The 20,009-nt window shown below is 38.6% G+C and overlaps 1 protein-coding gene across 1 annotated transcript in view; it reads right to left on the bottom strand.

Annotated features, from left to right (window-relative positions):
- Positions 1-725: 725 nt before the first annotated feature.
- The window catches only part of AHRR (aryl hydrocarbon receptor repressor), an 83,997-nt gene continuing 64,713 nt past the window's right edge, over positions 726-20,009 (bottom strand). The window contains exons 5-11 of the mRNA XM_087736571.1: positions 11,957-12,046; positions 10,506-10,635; positions 8,930-9,063; positions 7,384-7,583; positions 5,616-5,734; positions 4,531-4,672; positions 726-1,948 (exon numbers count right to left, since the gene is read on the bottom strand). Of these exons, the coding sequence (XP_087592697.1) occupies positions 829-1,948; positions 4,531-4,672; positions 5,616-5,734; positions 7,384-7,583; positions 8,930-9,063; positions 10,506-10,635; positions 11,957-12,046 (1,935 nt within the window). The 3' untranslated portion in view covers positions 726-828. The remainder of the gene's footprint in view (positions 1,949-4,530; positions 4,673-5,615; positions 5,735-7,383; positions 7,584-8,929; positions 9,064-10,505; positions 10,636-11,956; positions 12,047-20,009) is intronic.

Below are 20,009 nucleotides of genomic sequence, written 5' to 3'. Positions count from 1 at the left end.
CATTTCTAGAAGTGGATAACATCCCATTGTTCAGTCTTTCAAACAGCAACACGAAAGCCTGATGGCTTTACAATGGAAAGATATGGGTACTAAAACATTAGTATTACCAAGAAAACTTGAGAAGAACTTCAGTTTGAAGTGAAACGATTTCTAATGCATTTTATGAAAGTAATTTATTTCAATTAATGCTATCCTTTTAAATTAAGAAGCTATGTTGGGAAGCCCTTGCCTGTTGCCATCAATTTAATGTTGAGATAAAGGAATAGCTGATGCTTCTTATTAGAGTAGCAAAAAAATAAAAATGCAAAAATTCCTAAGGTAAACTGGCCACACTGAAGACCATAAACATTTTCTCTTTGCACAGAGGCATCACATCAGCTTGAGAAAAACAAACAGAACAAAGGCAGTATATAGCTAGACATTGGTAATGAACTGTAGACAAGAGACGACAGATGATAAAGACAAATTAGCAGGTATGTCTATGCAGTGAGTAATGATTATTTTTCTGTGCCTGAGGTTCGTTCTTTCTTTCTTTCTTTCTTTCTTTCTTTCTTTCTTTCTTCCTTCCTTCCTTCCTTCCTTCCTTCCTTCCTTCCTTCCTTCCTGTCTTTCTTTCCAAATATCACTAAGAGAAGGGCAGTAGGAGGGGGTAGGGGGTGTAGGATGTGTGTGTGTCTGTGTCTGTTTTTTCTCACACACAGATGCACACACACACACACTCAAAATCTTTCCACTGGCTTTTAATTTTAGTAACTCATTTAACCCAACTGGAAGAGAATCTACAACTTCTTGCTTTTAACATTATAAATACTCCAAATGTTATAAAATCTATTGTAAAAATGTACATTCAGTGGTTTTATGAGGCACAGGATCTGCTAATGTATTTTCAGGGAAGCTCATCGTTACTCTGTTCTGTCCACTGTTGGACAATGGTGGAGAATCCAGGGGCTCACGCTTGATTGCTTGAACCAAGCAAGGGGTTTTAAATTCACACGGCATTTTAAACACCTCGTTATTCTGCTCTTTCTCCTCCCCTGTGCTGGGGCTGTAGAAGTGGCCGTAGCATGCCATGTGCGGCAGGTCAGGCACGCTTTCCAAACACCCGGAGGAGTTCTGAGGGCAAAACGGGGCCACCTCCTTGTTACGTGAACCCTTGCAAGACCTGTTCAGGTTTAGGTTGCTGGGATGATTTGCTACGATGCATTGCCAGTTATGAGGCGTGTAAAGGCAGTGCCTTGGCTTCTGACAAGGTGAGGCTGGCTCACAGAGGTCCGGTTCTGTTTTGAGGTGCATTCTATTGGGGTAGCTAAACACCTGCTTTCTCACCGAGCCGTTCTCATCCAGCCAGGCTCGGTTTTGCGACGTCAGGTAGTTATCAGCAATGTTTTCAGAATCGGAATCATATTCCGTTTTGATAGGCATCTCCAAGGGAAAGGCTGTGTCATAGAGAGACTCTGAGGGTATTAACGGTCTCTGCAGTTTCAGGTGGTCCGTCGCATAGTTCTCCGCACAACGCTGTTGTACGCCCGAGTAAGACTGGCAGCTTTCTGCACTCCCCCAGTGGGAAGGGCAAGTTGATGCTAAATTTAAGAAACTTTGGTCTCTGTTGTAGAATGATCCAGCTCTCCTGTTTGAACATGTGTTCATTCGCTGGCTCATAGAAGAAGAGCTTGAGTTTCTTAAAGTCCAGCTACTGTTTGTGGTGCAGTTGTTTTGAACACTTAAAACTGACGTGTTAGAACTGAGAGGTTCCTCTTGCATAAAACACTCACCGTTTGTATGAGGCTCAAACTTCACTTTTACATTATCTTGTTCATTTTTTACTGCTGTCCAGTTAAGATGCTTCCACTGGCCCAGAGTTTCAATGGCACTGTTATAGGGAAGTCCCTCCAGGTTTCCTTTCAAATTGGCAAAACTGCTTGGTATCTTCAGTTGTTCATCTTCTTCCCTTTCAATAACAGTAGAAAAAAAAATCAGTCAATCAGAGCTTTCTAAATGGATGCTTTCTGGGATAGAAATGGAGTGGCTCAACATACATTACAAGCAATACTTCATCCTTAACTTAATATGGGACTCTCACACTCCTGTCCATATAACCTTTGCATTTGTTCGAGAGAAAAAAAGAGTGTGCATGCATCTGGGCATCAATATGTGTGCACAGCTACCTTTCTGTGGCACTGTTTCATTTAAATTCTGACATACGTTTACTCTTCCATTTCAGGCACACAGTTCACAAGACCTTAAATATTGTAGTACAGTATGGTAACTACCTTACACTTTTGTTCTTCCCTTAAAATATATCTAAATAATATTTGTGTGCAGAAAAATCTAGAGATAAAATGCAAAGAGTATCTTAAATGAGATGTATTTTGTTAACAAGGAATTATTTGGACACATAAGAACTTTCTGATCAAAGTGATTTGAGGGAGAACCATGGGGGTCTTATATTTTGAGAATGCAGAGTTAGCTGAGAGGAAATAAAATTCCTGAATTAAGTGTCCAGAATAGTCACAGATGTTCATATCGGGCGTAGGTTTGTTTCACATGTCTAACTTAATTCATGTTGTCTTTCGTTTTCTAAGATGGCCAGTGAATTCATTTTCCATGACCTCCAACTGAAGTATTCAACATTAGTGAAACGCTCTGGCAGAGAAAGTTGCCTGAGCATTTCCATGCCCAATGCAGCAGTTTTCAGAACTTGAGGTCCAAATCTTCAGGTTCAGGATTTGTCTGGAATTCACTAACGTGCTGATTCCCGACCAGGCAGGATCAGTGCTACAACCCACCCCCTCCCTCTCAGAACAAGAAGTGGACATCTCAATAAGAAACCAAGCATGAAAACCTGGAGAGCTAGTAAAGGCTTCAGAATGCTTTTTTCTTAGCTCACTATTAGCAATTTTTTCCTTAGATATGGACTCAATGTGCAAGCATAGGATTTTCCAGTAGAGGGAGTCCATGTTGTTACAAAGAGAGAATTTCCCACTGTAATAAACGTACACCAATAAAGAAGAATATTTTCTCTTTTTTTTTCCCATTAGGTATTAAATATTTTCAGTCCTCTGCTAAATATTGTTATTGTTGTTATTGATAGTCCTGAGATGCAAATGGTATGATACAAGTTTGCTGCAGAACTAGCTTCTCAGGAAATGGTCTAATTGGGAAGCAATGGACCGACCAAAATGCAATAGTCACAAAACCTTAGACACGCAAATGAAGAATTTTACAGTGAAATAGTATCTAGTGAAAATTCTCCAAAAGAATGTATGTTTCCAGGAAGACAGCATACATTTTAAAAAAAAAAGTAGTAGTAAGGATGAAGGCTATTGCAGACTATCAGAAGGACGGAACTGAACATAATCTCCAAGGCCAACTCTTGTAACACTTCAGTCTGCAGGAACTATCAAGCACAAAGGAAGGATTTTAACCACTCAGAGGGTAAAAATGTAACTAAATAAACATCAAAGACCATGTTACACAGAAAACAATTAAGAAATAGAGACTTGAATACAAGAAACAGCCCCTTTTAATCTGCTTCTTAATAGCACAGCATGATGATGTTTGTGCCGTCCCAGTAATGGTAAAGAGTTCCACCACCCTCAGGTGGGAGCTCCTCTGCTATTCACATGGATCCTGGGAGATATGCTGCCTGCAAGTGATATCTACTCTAGAAGTTCAAAGAATTTTTCATTTATTTCTTCCACCTGCGAGGCATCCTAAAGGAAAAAAAACCAGTGGTAACAGCCACATTTTTTCCCCTGGGCCAGATGGTGGCTGTGTACACCTCCTGGCCCCTGCTCATTCAGGCCACCCTCTTACCTCTTCCCTCAGACCAGCTTGAAGAGATACCTCAACAAGGCCCACGGGACCGGGAACAGACAATCCCATGGGGCAAGGAAGAAAAGCCTATTTGGGAGGAAAGGGTAAAACCCAGCGGAGAGGCCTCTTTGAATGCAAATCTGTGAGACTAGCTTCCACTCTAAGACTGAGCCTAGAGCAAACTAGATGTATCCATCTACAAACATACAACGAATGAGCATCCCTGTTTAGATTATGTTGAACATCCACAACTGAAAACATGAGCTCAACTGTCATCCATAAAGAAAAAAAAAAAAAGCTTAACATAATCAAATGTTAAAAAGTAGAAAAACCAGGACACTAAAGCAGTGAAGAGTTTCAGCTGCAAAGTAAAACAAAACCCCAAAATACATTTTTGTGCAAGAAAGTCAAAACATATTAATAATCAAGCGTTTTGGTTTTGAAGTATTCTGGTTTAGTATGTATATATGCTCAACTTCAGAAGAAAAAATGACTGAAGAAATAAATATTCTTTAGGATTATAACAGCCATTTCATATGACAAAATGGATTTCCATTTCATAAGTAAACTAGTTTACTTTCATAAGTAAACTAAATCCTTCTCATTTAGCTCTTCTCTTAGGTCCCTACAGTCCTTTTAAAGATCTCATACATAAAGAATACATTCTTTTTTCTGAAATACAGATTTTTTTTTAGTATTGGAAAATATACTTACTTTAACATTTGCTGTTGGGCAAGGACATATTCTGAACAACCACTTCGATACAGAAGTTGAGCGTTAGCTTGAACCCAGACCCAGTGATCTTCATTTGTTTGTACTTTGACTAGGGAAATGCCATTTTCTCCATTATTCTTTGCTATACAATTTAAAAGAAAATCTATTTTAATACACTCGGTATTTAGTATTTTTTCTTACCTCAACTACGGGTGAATGTTCACAGGTTGGTTTGCTGCCCTGGAATCATCAGCATAGGAAAGTACAAGCTAAAATATGCCACAAAACTAGGCAAATTACATTTAAAAAATAAAACCTGAAAAACCTAATGAGGCACTTAAACTGTAACCAAGGATTTTTCAGTATTACTAGCTCATTATAATTTTCCCCTCTCAGTAACAGTACTATACCAACAAGAAAATATTCATGAATAATGGGGCTATGACAAAGGAATGGTTTTAAAGAAGTTAAAGGTTTCCAGCAGGTATAAGAGAAGGCTGAGTACAAGTCTACTCAAGAAGAAGTTGTCCATTGGGGTAGACTCACCACCAACATTTTATCCATGGTAAAATCTGAAGTACAGCATAGACTCTCATAATACTGCCACAGCCAAACACTGGAAAAGCATGAGTCAAAGCTGCAAGCAAATCATTAATTTTAAAGACAATACATTCTAATTTTCCTCTGTTTTCTGATCTTTGGGGAAAACTAGCATTTGTGACATATCATCCAGTTTTCCTCAAAGAGGGATAGATATTGTCATTAATTATTAAGATTTTCACATGATCTTATTAAATTCAGTGCTGCCATTTTTAGGAAAGCATATGTTCAGTATTCTTATGTACTATGATAGCTTATATATCTATAAACTTGGCACCACAGTATTTCTGCCTACTCTGAAATACCAGACTGATCAGTACTATCTTTTGAGGCAGACCATTTTTTTTCCATTTTTTTAAAGAAGGGGTTTTAGAGAGAAGAAAAAAGAGAGCATTGGGACCGAAACCTGAAAAACCTAACAAGAGAAAAGACAAGGTTCTTTCTCCATAAACTGTATATAATCCAGAAGTACTTAGCAGACACACCTTTGATTTGGTTTTCAGCAATCTGTAACACATTAGTGAAAGCGGCACCTTCATGATGACTGTTTCTTCCATAGAATTCTGTTGCTTCACACAGCCCTGAATTGCCTTTGGAACTGGAGCTGTAGAGAACAGAAAATGTGGAAAATTCCTTGTCAGTGAATGACAACACAGTAAAATCACAAACTCTGAAAGATGTGATCTTCAAGCTGTTGACCATTAGCAAAGACTTATGGTTTAAATATATAGTAACTAACACTAAATAATTATCTATGTTTCCTGCATCATTCAGTTGCTCAAACTAGTGTATGACCAGAATTCTGCATTCGATTAAGAGGAAAAGTTATGTTTAGGAACATTCTGCTCACACCTCACTACATCTGGAATAATAAGTTTCAGTTTGAATTGATACAAGTGCTGTGTATATTCTGCGCTGCCTATTCAAGGCACATCCAAGGTACGTACATCACACTGACCAGCAATCCACTTAAGAGTTAGGCCGACTTCAATTTGCAATAATCATCATATGATTTGAATGAATTTCTTCCAGTCTTTAGTTCAAAATGCATGTTAGGGCTTCGAAAGGGTGCAAAGTCCAAATTTTTCCCTTTATTAAGACCATCAGAAAAAAAATGACTATATAAATTTGCCCACCATCCCTGGCTAGCATGCTCCAGGCCTGAACCAAAAGAAACACTAAAGTTAAATGCCGACTTCATTCTTGTCAAATCCTTGGCCACTGTCCAGTCAGCCAGTAAAATTTAAGTAAAGCACCTCTCTTCTAGGAGCTGAATTCTGATCATCAATTAATTTCACCTGGGCCACTGAAAAACTAGCACGTGGAAATGACTTTCCAACTCCATTCCAAAAGCCTGCACAGTCCATTATACCAGCCTTCCAGTAATTTAATTCTTGTCAAAAGGAGGTATGTGCTAGAACCACATTACACGTCTGGATAGTAAATCCACACATCCACAAGCATATGCTAATTAAAAGCCAAATTATGGTGCTGTCAGTCACACTGATGAGCATTTTGCTTCACAGCAATGGACCTCATTGCTGTGAGGTTATATTTAACCAAATAAGGGAAAACGTAATCCTAGCCCCAAACATCAACTAAAATTCAATCATAGAAGAGTAACGAAAATAAGTGTTAGGAAGGAAATGAGTCTGAACACAATCTGTCCTGATCTTCTGTGATTGCTACCGAGTGATCAGCCCCAGGCCATTTAGTGCAATTGTAGACTTATGTGTGCATAAGCCTTCTGTTGTAAGATAAATACATACACCAAATACATCTCATTTGACTCTGTGTGAACACCCCCACACACGCACATTCAGCTTTCTGAAGTTTTCATTTTCCTTTGTTTGCTATCAAAATGCCCAAGTCCAAATAATTGTGCTACCAGAAGATACTGATATTTGAAAACTCGCAGTGAAAATACTTTTTCTTTTCCACTTTTACAACTAGTAGAATGACTTATTGCGTTGGTAACTTCTGAAGGTTAGGAAGATATCCTAACTTTCCAGTTTTTATATAAAATCATATATATAGCAATATAATACTTAATATGCATTATATATAAAGTATATTATATTGTAACATTGTTATTATGTATTGTGTAGTTAAATCCAGATAAATTATTTACTTTCCTAAGAAAGAGTTTTAAAATGGAGAGTTATTTAGCTTAATTTGTGCTTTTTACATGGTTAATAAACATAAAGCCCATAGTGTACTTCACTAACTGCTAAAAGATTAATTTGAAAATACTTTGTATTCACTGCTGCTGCATCATCAGCTTTGTGTTTTGCTTTCACAAGCAGGCTTTTCATCTTCATCTCTGTCACGGAAGGGAGCAGAAGTGGTACCACTATGCAGAATAGGGACAGCTGAGGTGGCAATACTGTTCCTGATGAGGACTTCTTCCTTTGTCCAAAAAGAAACTTTAGTTTTCCTTGGAACTGCATTGTCTGTTATACAAAAAAAACCAATAGAATTATCTTAAGCATTTAGTGTATAAACATTTAAAATGCTAATACAACCTATGGACCGTGTTGTTTAAAACCAAAACCAGTTTTGAAACAGGGAGAAAGACTAGGAATTTCATTATCGTCATACCATTTAAGCCATGCCATTTCAGAGGCATGGTGAGTGGAGGTACTATCAACAGTAAAATGAGACATTCGAGGCTGGTTTTTGGTTTTTTCTCTCCTGTGTACTTAAAGTAGGAGTTCTGCGTTATGTTCTGTTTGCCGAGACGGGCAGCATATGGTGGTGCAAACAGCTGTTTCCTCTGTGCCTCACTCTGAAGCTGGAACTCTTATTTTTCCATGCTCTGTTCTCTCCAGTGAGGTGGTTCCTGAGTTTCTTTCCTCTTGTCCTGCACTTTCTCTGGGAAGTATATGGACTGGCACAACCCAAGGGCTGTGCAGGCAGACACCAAGGGAAAAGATATGCCCAAAATAGCCAGATACAAAGTACGTAGCTTGGAGGGAACCATCCATCCCTGCCTCAAATCTCCATATAATCAGAAGGCAGAGATCAAGTTAATAGCAAGCTGCTACCTCTCGGTGAAAAAATTACCTACCACAAAATGACCAGAGAAAAATCAGTCCATTTGAGTTGGGCATTTTCCAGAGCTACAAGATTAAAACAGGGATGCAGAAATGACTAACTGGAATGGCTGTTCAGACCCGTAGTCTCCCAGCAAATGAGCATCTGAAATAGAAGTTGCATTTGCCTGTCTCGTGCTGATCCTCTCATTTTCTTTGCCCGTGCCGTACTTTGTCATAAGAAGAAACAGCATTGGTCTTTACTAAGCAAATGGGGAAATGATTTCTAGAAATGAGCCACTCCTAGTAAGGATATTTGAGGAGTGTGTGAGAGACTTTCTAATTCTGGTTTTTATTATTAAAGGACCCTTTCCAGAAGAGGAAAATAGATCATTATTATTCCTGTTCCTTAAAGCAAATACTTTGTGCTTTAATGTCAACTGTTGAAACTCAGGCTTGCCACCCTTGTGCTAGGCCCAGTGCAAATCGAGGACAGATATTGTCCAAAAGAGCTTAAAACATAAAAGTGTATAGATTCTTTCAATCTCAAACATTACAACCTTCTTTTCTCCCATCACTCTTTATACATATTAATAAATGTCTTTAGGTGTTTTTTGTTAGTGCACAGCAAATGAAAAGTGTATCCTGTCCATGGCTCTCCACAATACTTATGTTCAATATTTATGTCGAAATATTTTTCATATGAAGTGATTAAAATCCAGTATGTCATGACTCTGGTGCTCTCTAAGTGAAATTATACTTACAAGGAAGCCAGAAGTACTGTCCAACAAGCAGCGAACTCGACAGATGAAACAACGAGTTAAGAAGGAAGAATAATCTGTCGTCATGCTGTCATTCTCTTGTGCTTTAAACAATTTACTGAGAATATATTCTTCTCCTAGGAACAACAGTGGAGGCAATATATATCAGATCACACTAAGAAAGAATGAAAATGTTCTGTAGCCAACTGAAAAAGCTGTTATGGAAATTGCTAAAAATTACTTTATGGAAGGGCGAATATTAAATTGTGTATGTATAGATACATCTGCACATGCTCTACCAAAAGAAAAAAATAAAAGCTCTACAATGGGGTTCAGGTGAGTTTCCTCAGAAACTTTGACTTTTTTTTGTTTCCTGAGTTTTTGTGATTTTTAATGATGCAAAGCAGGGTGACAGATGTTGCTGGTTTTGAGATCAGAGATCACAGAAAATACATTAGAAAAAGGAACAAAATAAGGAAAAATGCTAATGCAAGAAAAAAACAAACAAATGAACAGTGGCTGATTAGCTAAAGTTCAGCTGTTGCCTCCTTGATTTTTAATGAAGCATTTTCCAGTTTTGGACTACAAGAGCATAGCTTTTGAAATACTTATTTCCCAAAAGACCCGAGTATTTGTACAGAAGTATGAACTCAGGAACTGAAATTCTCCACTGTATATATTAGGACAAAAATTCCAAATATTTGTAACTTTTTATAGCTTGAAATATTCATGCACATTGTTTAGTTTGTTTTCTGCGTACCTCCTACAAAATCTTGCAAAGCTCCTCAGATATCTGTAAGACTCTCGCAAAACACAGAAACCGCAAGAAATTCTACCAAAGTTTCGTGACTGTGTTCCTGAGGACTTCATAAAGGCTGCTGAAGGATTTCTTGCAAATTTCTCCCCACCCATCTGGAGGCTGCGCTTCCTCAACTTCTTTCCTCGGTTACTTCCTCACCTTCTGGTGAAATGCACACATTTTGCTGGGATCAATAATTCTTTATAAAGTTAACAATTTCAACCCCATCGTATTTTCTGTAGTCGTGATTTCAGCTTAACGCCTCATGTAGGAGAAACCTTGAGCACATACAGCCTCAGAGGAAAAAGTGCATTGCTAAACCTATTTGTTCTTCTGAAGACTCCTGTCTACATAATTTTGCATGGGATAACAAATGGCAGAAAGTGATGTTGCCACTGTGGTACTGTACAGAAATGTTTTGCATGGGATTTTTTTTCATTAATGAGAGGAATACTACTGTCCTGATCAGTGTGAACAAAAGGTTGGTAGGATGAACAATGATGCTGTTCATTCGGCATAGATAAGAATATCCATGAGTGCATTAGTCAGAGAAAAATAAAGGAAACATTAACTTTGTAGCCTCAATGGCACACACTTCCTTCTAAATTTCAAGGATCAGGAAGAAACATCATCTATGGGACACCAACATTATAAATGGCCACTATGCAGCTTTCCAGTGAAGAATCTGACTTGACGTGGAACAGACGTGAGCGTAGGTGGAGTGCGACTCTACCTCTGTACAGTGGTGCCTATGTTTCCAATCAGCATATACAATCCCACCTGTTTCTGTCTGCAGTTGCTGTCCAGACAACATCTGGGGAGGATTCATGGCCCAGTGCAGTTGTCTACAGAAATCCTGGCGATCATCCACATGAATGTAATCATATATGTTTTGGTGCATTACATCAGTCTGAAACAATTACAAGAAGAAATGTTTAATTTGTAAGTAAGTGTAGTGGGGCAGACGCTTATCTTTAGGTTGATACTTTCCTTAATATAATGACTGGTGTAACATACCTTCAGAGAAAAGATTGATTAAGGAGAGTTATTTCAGAGGCCCCTGTTTTTCACATCTGCTGTTTGACTTCACATCCTAAGGTGATTCTTTTTATCTTAATTCTTTTGTGCCTATGCAAACGTGAGTCATAAAAAAGTCCAACTGGCAGCGGGTGTCTAGGGCTGTCCCCCAGGGTTTGATGCTGGGACCAACCTTCCTTAATTTCTTGATTAGTGAATGATGGGATAGAGTGCACACTCAGCAGGTTTGCAGAAGGTACCAACTGGGGAGAGCAGAACGGCTACTCAGACCTTGACGGGCTGTAAAAATGGGCTGACGGGAACCTCAGGAAGTTCTCTCTAGGCAAAGTTCTCTCTAATTTTGGGTACCGCAGGAAAAGAAAGATATTAGCATACCAAAGTGAGCGCAGGAGAGTGCTACCAAGACACTTAAGAGGGCTGGAGCACATGACATATCAGGAGAGGGAAGAACAGGGTTTGTTCAGCCATAAGAAGAGAAAACTTCAGGAAGAACTTACTGCTGTCTACATCAACCAAATGAGTGGGTGTAGAGAAAACAAAGCCCGACTCTTCTCAGAAAAACAAAGTGGGAGGACAAGAAGCAACAGACACAAGCTGCAACATGGAAACTGGGACTTGATATAAGCGAAAAAATTTAGAGTCGGGGTGGTTAAACGCTGGAACAGGTCTTCCAGAGGGGTCACAGAAACTCAAAACTTGACTAGATGAGTCCTTCCTGGATCAATCTGATCCAACTGGATCTGCTTTGAGCAGGAGGCTGGACTAGATGACCTCCAGAGGTCCTTTCCATCTACATGGTTCTGTTATTCTGTGACTTTACAATATATTTATTATAAACAAGCAACCAGTCTAGAACAGCAGCATCTTACACTGAAATTGAAAGGAAACTTTTAGCTAAATCTTATTTTTATAATAGATCATGTTTCTGTTAACAAAAGCTTTACAAAAGGAACAACATTACAAGGAATTCATCTTCACCGGTCAGATCACAAAAAAAAAAAAGAAAATTAGTCTGAAATGGCATAGTAAAATAATTTAACTTCAGTAATAGTGTATGCCTAATCAGTAGTAGGAAGACAAGGTGAAACAACATAGAGTACTGCAGTTTAGAAAGCCAGTTAGCAGGAGTCACGACAAGAAAGTAATTACAATGACAGTGACTAAGTATTCTAAATATTTGTTAATATATTTACCTGATGAAACCCTAGATAGTCCACAATTGTCGATGATGCATAAAATATCATTCCATCTGCACTCACCACCAACGCAAAACCGTTCAGTGACTAAAGAAGGGAAAAAAAAAATTAACAAGATAATCAGAAAGGAAAGAGCAAAATGAGTATAAAATGTAATAATTTTAAGAATATTCTAGGTATGAAAAAATCACTCTGCAAAAAAGTTGGACATCACATTTTCGCAGAAAAGCCTTTCTTCCTTAACATGAAAAAATGAATAAAAATCTGGAACATGCTTTTTTCCTTTTTTCAAAAAGTTAGGATAGCTAATTACAGTGTAACTACCAACATCACTAGTTTATTAACTTTAAATTTTATTTTGTCATTAATTTATATAATTAGAAGCTTAATACCAAATGTCAACTACTTTTCTTTGCTTTTAATTTAAAACATCAGATTCCATAATTGCTTTGAATGTATATGCATTGATACATATAGATAATTAATATAATAATCTCTAACAAGAAAATTAAATACATGTGCTGTTGTATCTATGACTTTAAAACTGGATGTGTATTTTAAAGTATGGCTATTTTCTTAAGCTTCTATAAAAATACATACATAGCATAATTGCATAAATGCAATGAATATAAAAAGTAGGCAATAAATACTTCACTGATATAGACCAATGTTTAGTCTAGAAAAAAGCTAAATTAATTCTCATAGATTCAGTGATGCAAGGAAAGCAACCAGAGAAATCAAAAAATAAAAGGAAGGATTAAATGAAGTATATGATGTAAACATTAAGATCCATCATGCTGCATGCAGACTGACTAATTTTGCCTCTCTTCCCTTGGTAAAGATTCAGTAACATATCTTCACTCCAGCAGGCCTGCATTCCAAGGTAGTTCAGATGATCCTTTCATGTGATGGTTTTGAGGTCTTTTGAGATTACACTTCAAATAGCTGCTGATGAAATACTGCTATATTATTATTATCCTTGCTTCACCTTTTTCTGAATTTACTGTTGTAGCGATGTGCCTATTAATCCTGAGTTAATCCTGAAGCACAATGAGGGCAGATTTTCAATTGCTCAGTTGAATACAGATACACTGACATATTTTTGTGAGCTTGGTTCTCTTTTCGGTTCCTAAATAAGGACCAGATTTCCAAGACTGCTCGAAGCCTTTTCCCACTGTGACAATGGTGGGCAGAATTTCAAGAGTTCAGTGCACAATAGGCCGACCTCCTCAGAAGATTTGGCCCCAACCGTAAATGCAGAGCACCTTTGGAAACGTGGCCCAGTGGGACTATACATGGCCAGGGTCTCTGCGCTTCGAAGAATCTGTGAAACGGTGACTGGAGAAATGTAGTGGAGAGACTGCAATGGCTCACGTACATTTGGAAAGGGCTGTAGCAGCAAGTGATTTAATCAAGTCAATGCTAATCATGAGTCGTCACTAAGAACAGTCAAGGGCAAATCGTGTGCAGCTCCAGGTCAGCTCCACAGATACAGAACCTTTCCAGAATAAGCGTTATCTCTGCCTAGTTGGGTTTGTGTTGAACGCTAGATATCCCTATCGACTCTTCGAGCACAAGGAGTTGCCGGACTAGTGCTATTTTCTGCTCTAAATAATGTCCAAATTCATCCCAGCACCTCACCAACCAGAAGATGATGTGTCAAGATTTCTACATCTTCACATCTGTGCCTTTCACTGTGCCGAGAGGAGCCTCCATAGATGGCATCTGTCATATCCATTTCCAATGTCAAGTGGAGACAAGAAAGCATTTTTGGCATCTTGTCTGTTTGGACTCATCTTCACAGCAATGAAACCATCAGTGATGTGATGTTAGAAATTTTATTACATTTTGAACATCTGGCAGGCCTTTTAATTTGGACAGACTAAAAATTTCAACAAAAAGATAACCACAGGACATTTAAAGGAGCTCCTTCATGTCTGTGGCTGTTACCATGTGCATTCCAAAAGACCACCAGTCCTGCCCATGCAGCTGGGGCAGGTAGAAATTAAGAACATTAAAGAAATGTTCTTAATTAAAGAAATGTTCTTAACCTATGCAAATTAATGCACTAAGCCCTATCTGGGAAGGCTTAAAAACGACCACAAGATATGAATATGATCAAAGAATCTCACACGGTATCATGCTGAACATCCTTAAAATGTGCCTTCCATTGTCCTGCAGGCAAGCTGGAGTTTTTCAGCCCCTGTAGGAAATAGCTGGGGAGCACCTGCCCTTGCCAAGGATTGCTTTTATGAATCAAGAAATAAATACCCCTGTTCGAAATTAATCTTCTTCATCCAACATATTGGTACATACTCTTCAGGCCTAGACACATACCCTAGGAGATCAGTCTTTAAAAAATGTAAAACTTGCTCCCTCGCAGTGGAAGGTGGGCAGGTTTTTCTTTACACAAGTTTTTCTTTCACAGAGCCAGAGTCAGGCTGGACCAGGGGCAGCAGTTTGTGAAAAAGAGAAGGGGAAATGGGACCATGTGTATTTCTAAGGGTTCAGATAGTGGACTGGCAACTACATTGCTGAGGTTGGAGGAGGTATTAAGGAAGAGTGGGAAGGAGCAAGAGGAAAGAAGAAGAGGAGAAGTTCAAGGAGCCATGTGTTTAGGTGAAGCCAGAAACAAGTATGGATTTGAGAGAGGTATGTGAATGAAGAGAATTACAAACTTCCCCTGCTTTGTTTGTCTTTTGTTCTCAAAATACTGACGTCCTTTTCTGTTAAGATCTCTTAACTAAGCACCTCCTGGTTTTCATGACCCCAAACGAAGACATCAGATGCTCTGCCGTGCAGGCAGGAAAAGCAAAACCCACTTTGGTGCAACAACAACTTTTGTGGAGCCACGTGAATCTATTGAGGATTAACACAAATTCCATGTGTCTAAACCTCATGTTAGCTGGGAAACCTGCTGCTTTAACCACACTGGAAAGAGATGAGATGGACATGGAGTAGAACTTCATAATGAGTGAGTCTTACCCATGACTGCGAATTTTTCTCTTTTCTCAATACTACCCTAAAGTGCAGTTCAGTGTGAAACCTGGCATCTGTAGCGCAGAGGGCTCTGAATAGAGTCAGAGTTGGACTGAGATTTATACTTTTCTTACCTACTTACCACAGCTTGGGAAAAGGGGGAGAGTGTTTGTTAGCACAGATCCGCTACCCCAGAAGGAGGTAGTAGTGATTGCTAATTAGTAGGAAAAGACCTCTTCTGACCTCTCAGATAAATCTCTCAGGTATCATATACAATTCCATACTCAAGCCCTTTACAGTAACACTGCATAGAGATTTTCCATTATTCTGGCCAGAATCCTGGTGATTTGTTAGAGTATTCCCAGCTTTTTTGTTCTAAGTTACCGGGTCTCACATTAAACAGGACAACAAAGTATATGGCTCCACTTAGGATTTTAAACCTTCTCACTTACTGAAATAAAATTCTCAGTGATAGCTTTCTCTCGTTCCCAGGGAATGGGAGGCTGCACTGGTGTGCTGTGTCAGAACCACAGCAGCCATCTCCCTGGGTTATCGATAACCTGGGGGGAGGAAAAGGGAAAGAGGACGCAGACCAGCCTCAGACCCGTGTGGTTCGCGCTCCCTAATGTAAGCACACGTCTGCCCAAAACACAGAGGGGACAGCACAGAGAAGTAAAGGCAGCTCTCCTCATTTCACTTTATTCCTTTCCGTAGAAATAATGGAAAGCCTAAAATGAGGCTCCTGGATTTAGAGGAGGAAATAATGGAACTCCACAGCTCAATGTCGATGTTATTTGCTTTGTGTACAACTGGTATGTTTTAATCAATAAAGTCCATTTGCATCCTATCACAATTTTTAGCAATTTGCATATACTTATACAAGCACATGGGGACACACTCACACATAGAAACACACACACACACAAAGATACTAGCGTGGACATTCAAACTTTTGCAACAAAAAACGACTAACTTTGAATTTGCAAAAAATACATGGTTGTAAACTGCCATTTGGTAAACCGTATGGATTCAATGACAGATGGAATTTCTAATCCAGGATAATAGCTGAAACATGTGAGACAGACTTAAGTATGTATTGTGAACATTTGTTTGTTTGTATTTGGCTTTTTAAAACCACTTACATGAGTTTTCAACATTGTACTTAAAAAATGAAATAGCTTCTTTTTTTTCTTTCCAAATGGAAAAAAAAAAAAAAAAAAGAGCTTGGCACCAGACAGGGGCCTGTGTTCTTTTGAAAAAACATGTACATCCAATTATGTACTCACGAAAAGCTGCACCTGCTACTGAAACAAAAAACAATTAATCTGTCGGTTCAAAGAAAGTACGACATTATTCTGGTGCCCGCAGTAGCTGTGAGATGAAAGTTATCAGTTCCTTCCATTAAGAAGGTTTCGAAACATTATTAGTCAAGAGGTTCTCTTTGGGAATGAAGGCAAATATTTTGAGGAAGATAGGACTTCCTTTGGCAAGATCCTTTATATATCCTGATATTTTTTCTGGTCCCATAGCAGAAAATCAGCCAGCAAATACTTCAAAGATATTTTGGTCAAGGTCATGGCATAGTAAAAATAAGGAGGGGAGGGGGAGGAAAAAAAAAAAAAGAGAGAGAACAAGTTCCAAGCCACTTTTCTCTTATTACTCTTCCTTGAAATAAAGGAAAATTCACTAGCATTAGGTCTCCAGAGACCATGTTACTATGGTTACTAAAGTACAACAGTCAAGGCCTGCAGCCATGCCTTGCTTTGAACAGATTTTCAAGTCACGCAACTTGGGTACTAAATTTCCAGGGTCAGTTGGCTCACAGTTTATCTGGAACAGTTTCATTTAATAGTGGATCGCTGGGTTTTTGCATCCTATGTGGGATGGGGCCATTTGCTGGTGATCTAAATAAGTAGCTATTTAAAAACTCTGGAAATGATATACTCATTCTTGTCTTATGAATATTAGGAGGAAAATGCAGACAGTTAATGTGTCTTCTGTCTTTAACTGTATTGTTTAGTGAATCAGTATTTCTTTCCACTGGTGTTTTTAGGACTCATAATCGCCCTTCTCAAAAATCCCTCTGGAATCCCCGAGGTTCTCTTTACAAACCAAAAAAAAAAAAAAGAAACTCATACAGAACCCTGAAATAAAACCCTGCATAAAAGACTATTCAGAAATACTGTATCTGGTGACATCAAAATATGGCCTTTGCTCAACAAGTACAGTATCTCTTAGCCCTCCGGACTCTTATGTATTTCTCTGGTATCCACAAAGCAACTTCAAAAGGAATATTTCTGTGAGTAAGCACTATTTCGTGCAAAGGGGGAGTGGCAGAAATGTTTTTAGCATTCAGTTTTGATCAAAGGCTTGCGTGTACTGCTTAGTTTTCAGGCAAAAGAAAGAAAACAGAAGATGAATTTCCATCCTTTGAGCCAGAGGAGGAAGTAAATCCTACAGGCTGAAGCCTACAGCCATGGGTTTATATGGGAAGCCTGTTGGAGGGAAAGTGTTCAATCTGACTGATTGGTTTTCATAGACAGCAGAAACGTTTCTTTTCAAATACAAAGAAATACGTACATATGATCATTATTCCTAGATAAAATGAAGGTCACGCTCCTGCCTATCTCCTTGAGCCTGGATATCACTTCAGGCTCCTTAAAGACAGTATAGAAATTCAGCATCTAATGCTGCGCTACCCAGAGCAGGGCCCAGCAAAATTTTCAAACATCATTCACATTGCCAGAAGAATTTGAGCCCTGGCCCTCCCATTTTCTGTTGGAGGGAACAGCTGTGCCCTCTGAAAGGCATGGATGATTATGAGCCGTTCAGCTGGTGAAATTTCTCGTTATTCCATTTTTCAATATCCCATCACTTCCAGCAAGGAATCTGGGCAACTTTGGAGATACTTGTTTATATACGTGTCTTTGGTCTAACGAGGGAGCTGGAATGCTGTGGCTCGTCAGGAGGTAGCAGACAGAACCGGCCCCTGGAAATCAGTTAGGAAAATGTAAGTCATTGAGCTCTGGTAATTGCGAGCTATAAACTTTCAAGAAAACATAGTAGTTCCCTGGAGGGTGAGATTGTAATGTGCGCACACATGTAAATGCATTTTAAACCATGGTGATGTTGTTTTTTGTATGCTTGATATGTAATAAGTATTAGACACAACCAAGAACAACTTCGTCTTTAAAGCTGTTTTGATTGCATGATGCAAAATTGTAAATGTAGTTTTTCTTTGCTTATACTTTCCTTCCAAGCTAAGATTTTGTAACAAAGCTTGCTTAGTCTGCATCAAGTCCTTGGGGTAGGGCCTCTCTTCTATACGCATGAACCGCTGGCCTCCAATAAGCCTCAAGACCAACCACTCTGCCCAAGATGGTACTGAGAAAGAAGAGCTGTATGCAGACTGAGTTGAAGCATCGTTTGACTTTGTATGTGCAGAAAGTTGATGTGGTGCACTCTAGAAAGAGATACATGCCAATAGAATCTCTTTGTTTTCACAAGTACTAAACACTGGAAATGAGAATGCAGACCGTGCTTCCAGACTGGAGCCGTACTAGCGGCTAATAGCTTAAGGACAGGTTAGGGAAGGTTTTCTTGCTGCAAAAGTGAATTCATGGGTGACACCAAACACCTCAGTACAAATTTGTTATACGGCATGTTTGTTTAGAAGAAATTATTAACACCAGCAATGCTTGCTATTGGTGGCAAGGTTTGGTGGATTTTTTCATGTCTAATTGTAAAAAATCCATGATTCTTTTCTTTGCATTACCAATTAGGGTTTCATGTGGGAAGTGAGTATATGAATACTACCTGAGATTAATGGACATTATACAAGTACTGGAGACTATTTATAGTAAAGAAGAAGAACATTCAAATCATTAATTCTAAAATTGTCAGAAAAAAGCACATTTTGTTTATTAACACATAGATATATGTATCATGATTATTGGATATGCTAGTGAGTACTCGGATGAGTAACGTGTCATTTACCTTAGCAATTATCACGAAAGGATACTAAAGTATGACATAATCTGGTGTACCTTTTCCTTTAGCCTCCTCATTAATCATGATGTTGAATTTAAAATTGTGCTCTACCAGTAATGGAACCCTACTGTCAATGCTCTTTCACAAATACTATGCCCTGGACTACACTTGGAAATAGAAACAATCTTTATACTGATTTATGCAGTTTCTCATTTCACTTCCTCAAAAGCAGATGTTGTATTCACAGATGGAAGCAAAGCTGGGGCTACATCGTATCTTCAGCGCAAGTTCAGCCCTTCATTCTTTCTGAGTTCTGCAGCTGCTCTGGGCTTTTCAGTCTTCTCTTCAACAATTTCAATATAGAAAATGCAAGCCTGATTAATTCCATTTGAGAAGACTCAAAATGAAGGCATTAATTGCTCACTACTCTGCACTTGTAATAACAAATTTAGTTAGGTAGCCTTTGCAATAACAAATGTAGTAAGATTACCCATTATCTTCCACAGAAATAACTTACTGAAAAGCGTCTTGAGTAATATTTATCCAACATGTTGGACAATTAGACATATGTAAGTACCAAATGTCTGGATTTTTTTTCAATATTATTTACATGTAAGTGCATCAAGTCCTGAAGAGAAGAAGCCGTCATAATATTCCATCCACAGCTGACTTTTATTTGTACTTGCAAACTGTTAACGAGCATGAATGGCAGACATCTTTCTGTAAGGAATCAAAACCTAAAAGAGACGATGTTGTAGCCTATATACTGTAAGCAGAATGTGATGTCCTAATTTCAGAGCACTATTTTTCTGTGTATTTAGCACTATATGTCACATTTTCTAACACAGAACTATTTCAAGGGGTGGGGAGAAGAGCAAAACAATCTGTATTTCATATTCTGTTCAATAATATATGCTAAACCAGCTTTTTTAAACACCATTGCAGGTCAGTGGATTTTTTAGGGAGTGTGGCATTCCTGAATTTGACTCTGGGAACTGTCTTACTATGCTAGTTATCATCTTATGCATGTTTTGTACTCTGTAAGTATCCTCTATGAAACACACCCCGTCCCACGCTGGCA

Source organism: Nipponia nippon, unplaced genomic scaffold (assembly GCF_047370975.1).
Source record: "Nipponia nippon isolate SJK-2023a ecotype South Korea unplaced genomic scaffold, ASM4737097v1 scaffold_1, whole genome shotgun sequence".
NCBI classification, from domain to species: Eukaryota; Metazoa; Chordata; class Aves; order Pelecaniformes; family Threskiornithidae; genus Nipponia; species Nipponia nippon.
This window is presented reverse-complemented; position numbering and strand designations above follow the sequence as displayed.